Genomic DNA, 10,167 nt, shown 5'->3' with positions numbered 1-10,167 from the left:
GTGGATTGCTATTGGTGGCTCTCATGTGAGTGAGGTTACCCCTCATCATCAGAGAAGAGATGTCACTCTAAGTTATTTTGATTCAAGATTATGGATTGAAAAAAATAAACGGAAAAATCATTTACAATAAATACTGCAATATTCAATAAAAAGGGGTCAATTTTGATTTCATGGTAAATTTGAAATGATGAAAAGCGTTTTTCAAGAACCTTCAATCTAACAGCCTTTCATAAACAATGACCACTTCCATCAGGCTCCAAATACACCATTAAAATATAATTTGACTTATACTAAGTTCCAAGTCTTAATATGTCATACAATAGCATTGAACAGACTGAACGTTTGCTCACTGAAAACCTTTTCATCTGCCAAAGTTCTCAGATCTCATTTGTGATGGTGTTCAGATTTAAAAATGGCCAATTAACACATGATGCAGGGTTTGACATTATAGAGCTACACCAGATGCCTTCAGGTGATATGACATACAGTAGAGCACACTACTGAGATAGACTAGTTTTTGGTCCAAGACATGGTTACTATGATGAACTGCTACTGTATTAAAAAGTTTGCATTAAGGGTTGACAGAAAGTCATATGGGTTTGGAATGATATGAAGGTGAGTAAATGACAGGATTTTCAAACTGAGTGAACTATTTCTTCAACCAAACTTTCCTTTTGTCATTGTGAAATCTGTTTAACAAAAAGCGTTCAGTCCTGCCTCTTGAAACGAAGCGTCTGACACACTCCCTCCTGCTTTACTCTCGTCTTACTCTCGTCTATCTGATAGCAGCAATTCAGCTCTTCCCTTCATCCAGAGCGTTGACTCTCACTGTCTTATAGATTGAAGAATACAGCAATTAAAATAACGGGTGAGTGTACGCTGTCAGGAATGATTTCATCCTCCATAGTTTGCATTGATGTGACACGTTTTTCATTAGTTATTTTCTGTTGTAGAAAAGCTCTTTGCAGATTTCTGTGGCTTATTCACTTACCAAATGCTTTGTAGAGAAACAATGTCAAGTTATTTCATTATTTTTATTCAGTTACTTGGAAATCATTCAGACAAATCTACATAATTGTTAAAAATTTAACTTAAAAGTTCAGGTCAGCATGTTGGTTAAGACTGCAGTTTTCAACGTATCAGATTTGAGAAAGTATTGAGAAAAATCGAGTATTATTTATTTCTTGAAATGTACAGTAGTGGCAAAAAGTGATGTCCGGTCTAGGAAAATTGACATCTTCATGCTCTCTTTAAATATTGTAAAAAATGTGTTAAAGATTTAGCATATTGTGTAGTTGTGTTTGGAGTCAATTGTTTTATTTGTGATAACGCAATGAAACATGCCGAATTGTGCGCCATCATTTTTGTCCTGGTTGTTATACAAAGAAATTATGAACATGTAAAACAAGAGAGAACCAACAAAATATTAATAACTGATTATGTTGTAGTCAATGTATGCTTTTTCCTGTGAGCTTTTTGTTTTTCTATAAAACATTTTTACATAGTAAAATAATTATTTGCCCTTTTTTGCCAAATAATGTTGTCAGATCAATACCTTAACCAAGTTTAGTGTTTTGTTCCTTCCTCATATTTAAAAAAAAAAAAAAAAAAAAAAAAATATATATATATATATATATATATATATATATATATATATATATATATATATATATATATATACATATATATATATATATATATTTCCCTCATATTTTGATGGTTAAATTGAACTTTAAAATTTGGTTAAATTGGGCCATTAAAAACAAATTTCCCTCCAGATATCACTTTTAGCCACTATTGAACTTTTTACAGCTGTGATCTTTATTTATGTGTAGGCTATTCTTTCACTTTTAATAATACAAGAATAAAGTTACAAATATGAAAATAAGGCAGAAGCAAAGCGAGGAAATTATATTAAAAGTAGTGCTACCATACCAGACTAGTGCAAAATGCAAAAGGATTGTAGCTTTCTATAGAAAAGCTTTCTGTCCTCCGAATGAATAATATAACATTTATGAGTTATCCTCAAGAGTAACAGAGCGCCAGTCAGTGATCAGTGCAGTTCTACTCTAACATAATTGTTTCATAAACCTTAGAATGACAGCCAAGCCTTTTCTTTTCCCTTTGGTATTTTTGTTTCCAAATGCCAGGAGTTTCTCAGAGCTTCTAAATAATATTGTGCTTCACATGTGTGTAGGTTCCCACTGTGTGACAATAAAGGCTTTCAGGATCTCATTAAGCTTCATACAATAAGTGAACTGTATTTAAAGCCTCACTTGGCACTTGACTTGAGTAACATGATGACAAGAGCCAGTTTAAACCGCAACCCACAGCAATCAATCAACATAACTATCAAAAATAATGAAATATGTAGTTTAAAAGACATATAAAGAGCTCTTATGTGTACAGTTATTGTGTTTATGACAGGAGCAGAAGATTTTAGATTAGAAGTTGACAGATTGAGTGACAAGATTTTGATATTGTGAAATGAAATTTTAATGCATTTAATTCCACCAGAGATGTGTTATTTATTTATTTTAGAAGTGCTTTAAGAAGGCATCGATTTTTAAACTACATTGACTTTTCACCACTGTTATCCCAAAGGTGTCAGTATTCAAGCCAGTATCTGACCATACATATTTAGATCTGTAATGATACAACATAATGATACATCTGAAAAAAAAACAAAAAAACATCAGCATTTAATGGAATGGCTTTTGTTGTACAAATAACATAAACAAATCTTATTTTAATGCAGCTGCATTTCAACAAGAATGAGAAAAATTATCACATTAACACATTTATAACAATTTTGAGATGTTGCAGTTTGTCCTTCACTGAGAACGAAGAAAAAATTAAATGTCAAATAAAAAAAGAGTTAGCAATGGTGCAGGCAGTGACCGTGTGCCCTTGAGAAAGAAGAATTACACTTCAGCATACTTTTGAAAAGTGTATTTATTATGGAGATTGCAATTTAAATAAACATGTATTGTTTAAATTTTTATTAAATGCAATTAGCTGAACTTAAAAGTGCTTTTTTGCTTTATATGTAATTTCATAGTTCTGTTGTCTTTGAAATATGGTTCAAAGCATTTATGGTAAACTAAAATATACTTGAATGTAATAATCCTTTATATCATGCAATTAATAGTTGTAATTACACATTTGTAATGATGATGTTGGAATTTAGTATAATATATAAACTTTAAATGTAACAAAAAAAACACTACAGTTAATTAATCAGGTACTTTGCAAGTGATTTAGTATGTTAGTCAACACATCAAAACACATGTAGCCTACTTTAAATCATGCGAAAGATTATTGATTTAAAAATGTGTATAGTTAAATTACACCGTTTTTTTCAGTGTTTTAAGAAACAGCAATGGAAGTGTTTTAAAATCTGAAGTAGCCTACACTACAAGTGCACATTACAATTCAATTTACATTACAGATGCAATTAAGTGCACTTCTTTTTCTCAAGGGTTGTGTGGCTTTGTCAAGCTCAAATTATAAACGTGTTCCTCCCAAAACTGTTGCTATGATACATGTTATAATAAAAGATTGTGAGCTGTTCTTGTATGGGGTTTAACCCGTATTTAGTAAATAAAAATCCTTTTAATTGTTGTTAGAGTTTACAGCAAGGGTTAAAGAATCGTTTCAATAGCAGTTCAGCCTCTGTCATGTAATAAGATACACTTCCTGTTTCCGATCAACGTCAAGGTTGTTGAGAGAGAGAGAGAGAGAGAGAGAGAGAGAGAGAGAGAGAGAGAGAGAGAGAGAGAGAGAGAGAGAGAGAGAGAGAAGAGGAGGGGTTAGTTGCATCATGCTTATGCGCCTTCCTTCCCTGTTCTCTCCGTCGGTCAGTTGAGCACATGGTCTGGAATGTTTGCCCACTGGGATAAAGGACCCCAAGTTCACACAGCTCGCGCATGCGCGGTCTTATTCCCATCAGGTGAGTTAATATCAGAGTAAGAGTGAGAGAGAGAGAGAGAGAGAGAGAGAGAGAGCTAAGGAGAAGGAGCGAGAAAAACAGAGCTCAAACTCACACTGAAGGCTGTTCAAACTGCTGGCAGAATGTACTGAAACCCCAGGAGAATCAGGTGGGATGTATGTGTGTATCTTTGTGTTTAAACACGAGTGTGTTTTTGGTAAACCAATGAACCAGAAAAAGATTCAAGGGCATTGGAGAGTTCATTGCCACTGGTATGAACACAAACTGGTTATTGTGAATGTGGTTAATTGATTATACAATCAGGTAGAAGGAACCAGTTATGTCATAAAACAAGAAAGGAGATCACAGTGAATACACAGAAGTGATTACAGGAACTGTTGGTGTAGTATTATGTGTAGTGAGTGAGTTTATAAGTAATCTGTGTTGCTGCTCGGCTTTAGACTGAGTTTGAATGGGAAAGGTCATGTGACATCTCTGATGCAAACTGTGGTTTTACAATAAGGGTTTTATTAATCTTTGTTAATATTAATTTCAACATTTACTTATACTTTATTAAAATCTTGTTAACATTAGTTAATGCCCTGTGAACTAGCATGAACTAACAATGAACAGCTGTATTTTTATTAACTATTGTAAACAAATTGCTCATGGTTAGTTCATGTTAGTTAAGACATTAACTAATGAACCTTATTGTAAAGTGTTATTGTAATTTCAAATAATAACAAGACCGAAATATCAGATAACTGCACAAAAAAATGGGACTTGCTAAAGCAAAGTAAATAGATTTTTAGAAAATATTATATTTTCAGTGTAATTAGTGGTGCATGGTTAGGCGAACATCACAATGACAACAGGGATGTCTAATCTTGCTCACTTTCCAGCAGTTTAGATCCAGCCCTAATTAATATCCCACCAAGAGGAGAATTTGCATAAGACTGTTCACACACACACAGCCGCATACCATATGCCACACACACTCTCCATAGACCACATGCTGATTGTTACAATGCAGTCACCTCTCTGTCAGACAGCAGTTCAAATGTCAGTACTTTGAACTTAATATACTGTAGAAAGACTGGTATTGTTTTGTTTTTAGTATTGGCCAAGTGCTGGTACTTTTGACCAACACACTTTTGACCAACACAAGTAGAATTCATTATTATTTTTTTTCATCTATACCAGATATCATCAATTGTTTTTCAGCCCAAGACCTCTTAGTAAAAATTAAGAGACTGTGAAGTAACCCCGCTGTTGCATATTATAAAAATGTATGTTTTAACATACTTAGCCTTAAAACATTGGTAACATTTAACTAAATATTGCATTTTTTGTTAAACCTAAAGGGATAGTTCACCCTAAAATGAGAGTGCACGTCGTACGGAGAAGCCCAGCAGCCAAGGTCAAGAATTTAGTTAAATAATACATTAAAGTAACAGTATTACATTACATTTCTATTTGTTTTTCATCTTATACCCCCAGGGCTCTTGGAATATATGACACTGGATCATTCTGTGATACTTTTGCGTCTATTTAAAAAAAAAAAAAAAGAAAGAAGGGTGTACGGTACGCCATTAGAACAACACCAGGGTGAGTAAATGATGACTTAATTTTCATTTTAGGGTGAACTATCCCTTTACGTCTATGCAGGGCTCGTCAATAAGGACTGCTGATGAATGACTACTTTTTCGCATCTTCTTGCACTTGAACGGACAAATACACACACAATAATGTCAAAATGCTCGTCTTGGTGAGCATCCTCGTAAACACGGTTGGTTATATCTTAAGCGAACGTAAAAAGTTGAGGAAGAAAAAGCATGTGTCAGTATATTAGAGTCTTGATTGAGTCTAATATTCCTGCTGCTGTCTGTGTCATTAATGTTAAACACCTCAACCAGCTAATCAAGGTCTTCCGAATGTCTTACTGTGTCTCATTTTAAAGGCTGCGTCCTCTGGAGGTATTTCAGTAACCATTATAAAATTGACCGTTATTCCAAGTGAAGCATAAGTTGTTGTAATTTATTTATGACTTCTGACATCAAAACAGTGCTTGAAATGGGGCTATTGTAAAACTAATCACTTTACCTGTACTCCCATCTTTCAGATAACCTTTAAAAACCAGTTGCCTTTTGGACATCAGTGCCTTCATCATGTCACTGTTCACACATGTTTTGGCGTGCCTTTTTGGCATTGGATCATGGGTGGCCATTAACGGGATGTGGGTGGAGCTACCTCTGATTGTCAATGCCATTCCTGAGGGTTGGCTCCTGCCCTCCTATCTCACAATAATTATCCAGATGGCCAACATTGGCCCTCTCTTCATCACGCTCATGCACCACTTCAGACCGGGCGTGCTGGACGAGCGGCCCGTTATCTACACGATTGTGACGGTCGGTGTGGTGGCCACTTCACTCCTGGCTTTCCTCTGGAACCGCACGCTTACTATTGGAGATCGTGAACATAGTGCTGCCTTACTGTCCCTTAGCTTCCTTCTGTCTGTTGTGGACTGCACCTCATCCGTCACCTTTTTGCCCTTCATGATGCGTCTGCAGCCTCGGTACCTCACCACCTACTTCATTGGAGAAGGTCTGAGTGGTCTGGTCCCAGCGCTGGTGGCTCTTATCCAAGGTGTAGGGATAGTCCACTGTAAAAATGCAAGTGCTACTGCAAATTTTAGCATGGAGAACTCATCCTCGGGCTTCGAAGGAGAACTAGAGGCACTCTACCAGCCGGCCAACTTCTCGGCTCAGGTTTTCTTCCTTTTCCTCAGTGCGATGATGATGGTGTGCCTGGGCGCTTTCCTGTTACTCAATTTCCACCCAGCTGTGGAACGGGAACACAAGAGCAAAGGTTATATTGATGATTCTCAGCGGGTGGAGAAGATTGATATAAGTCAATCCCCGAACGGTGAAACTCCAGAACAGACACCCATGCTGGATTTCCCAGAAGGCCCAGTGATAAAGCCACACAGCTCGTTTGGAAAAGGAACCTACAGCAGAACAGAGCTGGTGTTCATTTTTGTAGTTCTGGCCTGGGTCAATGCATTGACCAATGCAGTCCTGCCCTCAGTCCAGTCATACTCATGTTTGCCGTATGGAAATCAAGCCTATCATCTTGCAGCCACTTTGTCCTCAGTTGCGAATCCAGTGGCATGCTTCATTGCCTTGTTTGTCCCAATCAGGTGAGGAAAAAGAATTAACTTTGATTATAAAGTCAATATTCTCTTCCTGGAGCTCAAACAGTAGAGCATGGTGCGAGCAACACCAAGATCATGAGTTTGACTCCTAGGGGATACATGCAATAATGCAGTGTAGCCTGATCTTCACCATAATATAATTATTCATCACCGTAAGAAACACAATCACACTATAGTAAATCTGTCTGAAATTAGAGATGCTACTAATTACAATTGAAGCCATACCCTATATTTCACATCGTCACTTAAAAGACTTCAATTAAATTGCAAAAAATGTTAAACTCACATCAGTCTCTTTGATAACTGGCAAGTTTTCACTTAAGACAACTGATTGAGTCTTCAATGATGCTGACTGAGAATTGTTTACTCTTGCTGACTAAAAAATCTAAAACCTTATTTTATTCTTCGCGGCATGTGCCTGAGCATCTAACTTTTCACCTGCGACATCTTATTTTCATTAATACTTCGAGAATCACACTCCATATGTATGACGAAACCGACCAATATTTAAATCTCTTAATATAATACCAACCAGTATTTAAATCTATTAATTGCCTTTGAACGCTGATGAGTCACTGATCCACTGATTTATATGCTAGACGACATTATAAACACAGTATAGATCTAAAGTCTGGAGGATCACTTGCATCATTGTTATATATCGTCATTTTGCCCAGCCCTAAAAATTGCTCTATGGTAAAGCACTAAGGGTTTGTTTACACGACAGTGATGTGCTAAATACGGAAAAACACACGGGTTCGCAAAAACGGCTAAAAATGCTGTGTGAAAAAACTATCGTTTTCAAAAAGGGCGCTCTCTTCACTAAGTCTGCGTTCCACTCCCAATTTTTATGCCCTTCACTTGCTAAATCCCAATTTATACTTTTGCGTCGAACTCACGGCGTCGCTACGTCGTAGGCTGTGTGTATCACGCGTACCCTGACGTGAACCTCTCCAAAAATGTCTGCTAGATCCCCTCCCTCGGGTTTCACATGCTCCCTCTGCATAAGTATAAATGAAAACCGACGCGGCATTTACTACTGATCACAGATCTGCACGTCACTCATAAGCTGTGCATAAAAATAATAATCGCAATAAGAGATTTCATGTTAATGGCGATTAATCGTGCAGCCCTAAAATTCAACTATTCTATTTCCAAGAAATGTTTGACTGGCTGACATGCTTTTATTATACAAACTCATCCAACTACGTAACTCTGTCCAAGGTCTCTGGTGCTGATGGCGGTTCTGACAGTGACGGGCACAGGGTTTGGGGCGTATATAATGGCCTTGGCAGCACTAAGCCCATGCCCTCTGCTGATCAATCATGACCTCGGAGCAGCCCTCATTGTAAGGTTCTCACACACACATGCACACCATTGGTGGTAGTTGTTCCGTGTTTTGACCTGTAAATGTGACTGTAAAGTAAATTTACTGGCACTGGCATTTACCTTGTTTAAAGGAGTTCAAAAGGGCATCTAATTGTATGTTAGGACTCTTACAACATTTGTTAGAAATGCATCATATACACTACAGTGCACAGTACTCACTGATCTATATGTGAATGACATTATATATTTTAGTGACAGTACTACATATTTCAGCACAAATGTAATGTGAGGGCAACAGCATCACATAATCTCTATTTTCTCTTTAGGTCATAACCTGGGTCATATTTGTCCTCACTCTGTCCTATGTGAAGGTGATTATTGGAGTGATCCTGCGAGATGAAGGCCACAGCGCCCTCGTGTGGTGTGGAGCTGTGGTGCAGCTGGGCTCTATGTTAGGTGCCCTGACAATGTTCCCTTTGGTTAGTGTTTATGGACTTTTCCAGTCAGGAGATCCCTGTAATACCAAGTGTCCTCAATAAAAGCAAGCATTATTCTGATGGATTCAGAGTAAAATGAATCAATAAAACACAAGGCTGAATAATACACACATGTTTGGCCACACACATTTTTCCATTAGGCTATTACCTATTGTCTATTTTTTTTACATTTACAAATCCCAGCTACTGTATAGAGAGCCTAAGTCCCGCCCCTCCGCTTCCGGCTCATGGGACCTTATTTCGGAAAAAATATGTATGGAAGTCAATGGCGAGAGATAACTTATCTTTTTATTCCGTCTGAACTGTGCCCTGAACTACACATATGATGTTTGTCAATTTAAAAGGTAATTATGAAAGTCAAGAAAGTCGCAGTTTGTCATAAAACAGAAGAGTAACGTTTAGTTTTATGTGAAAATCGCTCAATGAACTACATCTCTCGTCTCGCACTATGTACGTCACAAGATCCGTTGCTCGTATGTGTGTATTCTGGCTCAAAACACTCAGGCATGACGGCATAACGTTACGATTATAAAGTAAGACTATAGAAAAAAATGACAGACGTTAGCTTTAGTAAAGTTAGCTTCATTCATTAAGAGAAAAGGTATGATGTCGCATGTGCGCCTTCTGGGTTTGTAGTCTTTGTAATTACGTATTTTCACAGTCTTATACCTCAACAGTTTTACATCAAGCTGCGACTTTCTTGACTTTAAAATGCATCTTTTAAATTGACAAACATCATATGTGTAAATCAGGGCACAATTCAAACGAGATCAAAATATTTGTTGTCTCTCGCCATTGACTACCATACAATATTTTTCCGAAATAAGGTCCCATGGTGGTCGACCGGAAGGGGAGGGACTTAGGCTCTCTATTGTTCCAACAACTATCTTTCCTTTTAGTTGTCATTTAGTTCATAGTACTGTTACATCATGATAAAACAAGCTTTATAATCTGCTGTAATATCTGGCACTCGCTTACAGTTACAGTTTAACTTGTCAATTACTGCATTTTTGTTATATTTAAATGTTATACTTGATATGTGGTATTTTTTAATATCTCATTGAAGTCTGAGGTCATGTTTTTTTAAAGAATTGGAGAATATTTATGATTTTAAGACATGTAAGGCCTTGACAATCCTTTTTTCTTTTTTTACAAGACTTTAGTTTTGGAAAAAAAAAAATCTTTGTTCTCTAAGA

The 10,167-nt window shown here is 36.7% G+C and overlaps 1 protein-coding gene across 5 annotated transcripts; it reads left to right on the top strand.

The window, feature by feature from the left end:
- The first annotated feature begins 3,831 nt into the window (after positions 1-3,831).
- slc52a3-2b (solute carrier family 52 member 3-2b) lies at positions 3,832-9,242 on the top strand. Of its 5 annotated transcripts, none has more exons than XM_081389640.1 (5): positions 3,856-3,952; positions 5,432-5,539; positions 6,054-7,130; positions 8,370-8,493; positions 8,801-9,153. In XM_081389640.1, the coding sequence occupies exons 3-5, from the start codon at positions 6,100-6,102 to the stop codon at positions 9,011-9,013; spliced, it is 1,368 nt and encodes a 455-aa protein (XP_081245766.1). In that variant the 5' UTR covers positions 3,856-3,952; positions 5,432-5,539; positions 6,054-6,099; the 3' UTR covers positions 9,014-9,153. The 5 variants fall into 5 exon arrangements, with proteins under 5 accessions (XP_081245764.1, XP_081245763.1, XP_081245766.1 ...); XM_081389639.1 differs by having other exon boundaries at positions 3,921-4,100; XM_081389638.1 differs by lacking the exon at positions 5,432-5,539 and having other exon boundaries at positions 3,832-4,100; positions 8,801-9,242.
- The last annotated feature ends 925 nt before the right edge of the window (positions 9,243-10,167 follow it).

This window comes from Scardinius erythrophthalmus, assembly GCF_964197995.2.
Source record: "Scardinius erythrophthalmus genome assembly, chromosome: 16".
Classification (NCBI taxonomy): Eukaryota; Metazoa; Chordata; class Actinopteri; order Cypriniformes; family Leuciscidae; genus Scardinius; species Scardinius erythrophthalmus.
The sequence above is the reverse complement of the archived record's forward strand: the minus strand, read 5'-3'. Positions and strand labels throughout refer to the sequence as shown.

Excerpts from the sequence above, each read along its gene's own strand:
- slc52a3-2b (XM_081389638.1), top strand. The coding sequence starts at position 6,100 with ATGTCACTGTTCACACATGTTTTGGCGTGCCTTTTTGGCATTGGATCA. Across the intron at positions 7,131-8,369 it reads GCCTTGTTTGTCCCAATCAG|GTCTCTGGTGCTGATGGCGG; the intron begins GTGAGGAAAAAG and ends ACTCTGTCCAAG. Across the intron at positions 8,494-8,800 it reads ACCTCGGAGCAGCCCTCATT|GTCATAACCTGGGTCATATT; the intron begins GTAAGGTTCTCA and ends TTTTCTCTTTAG.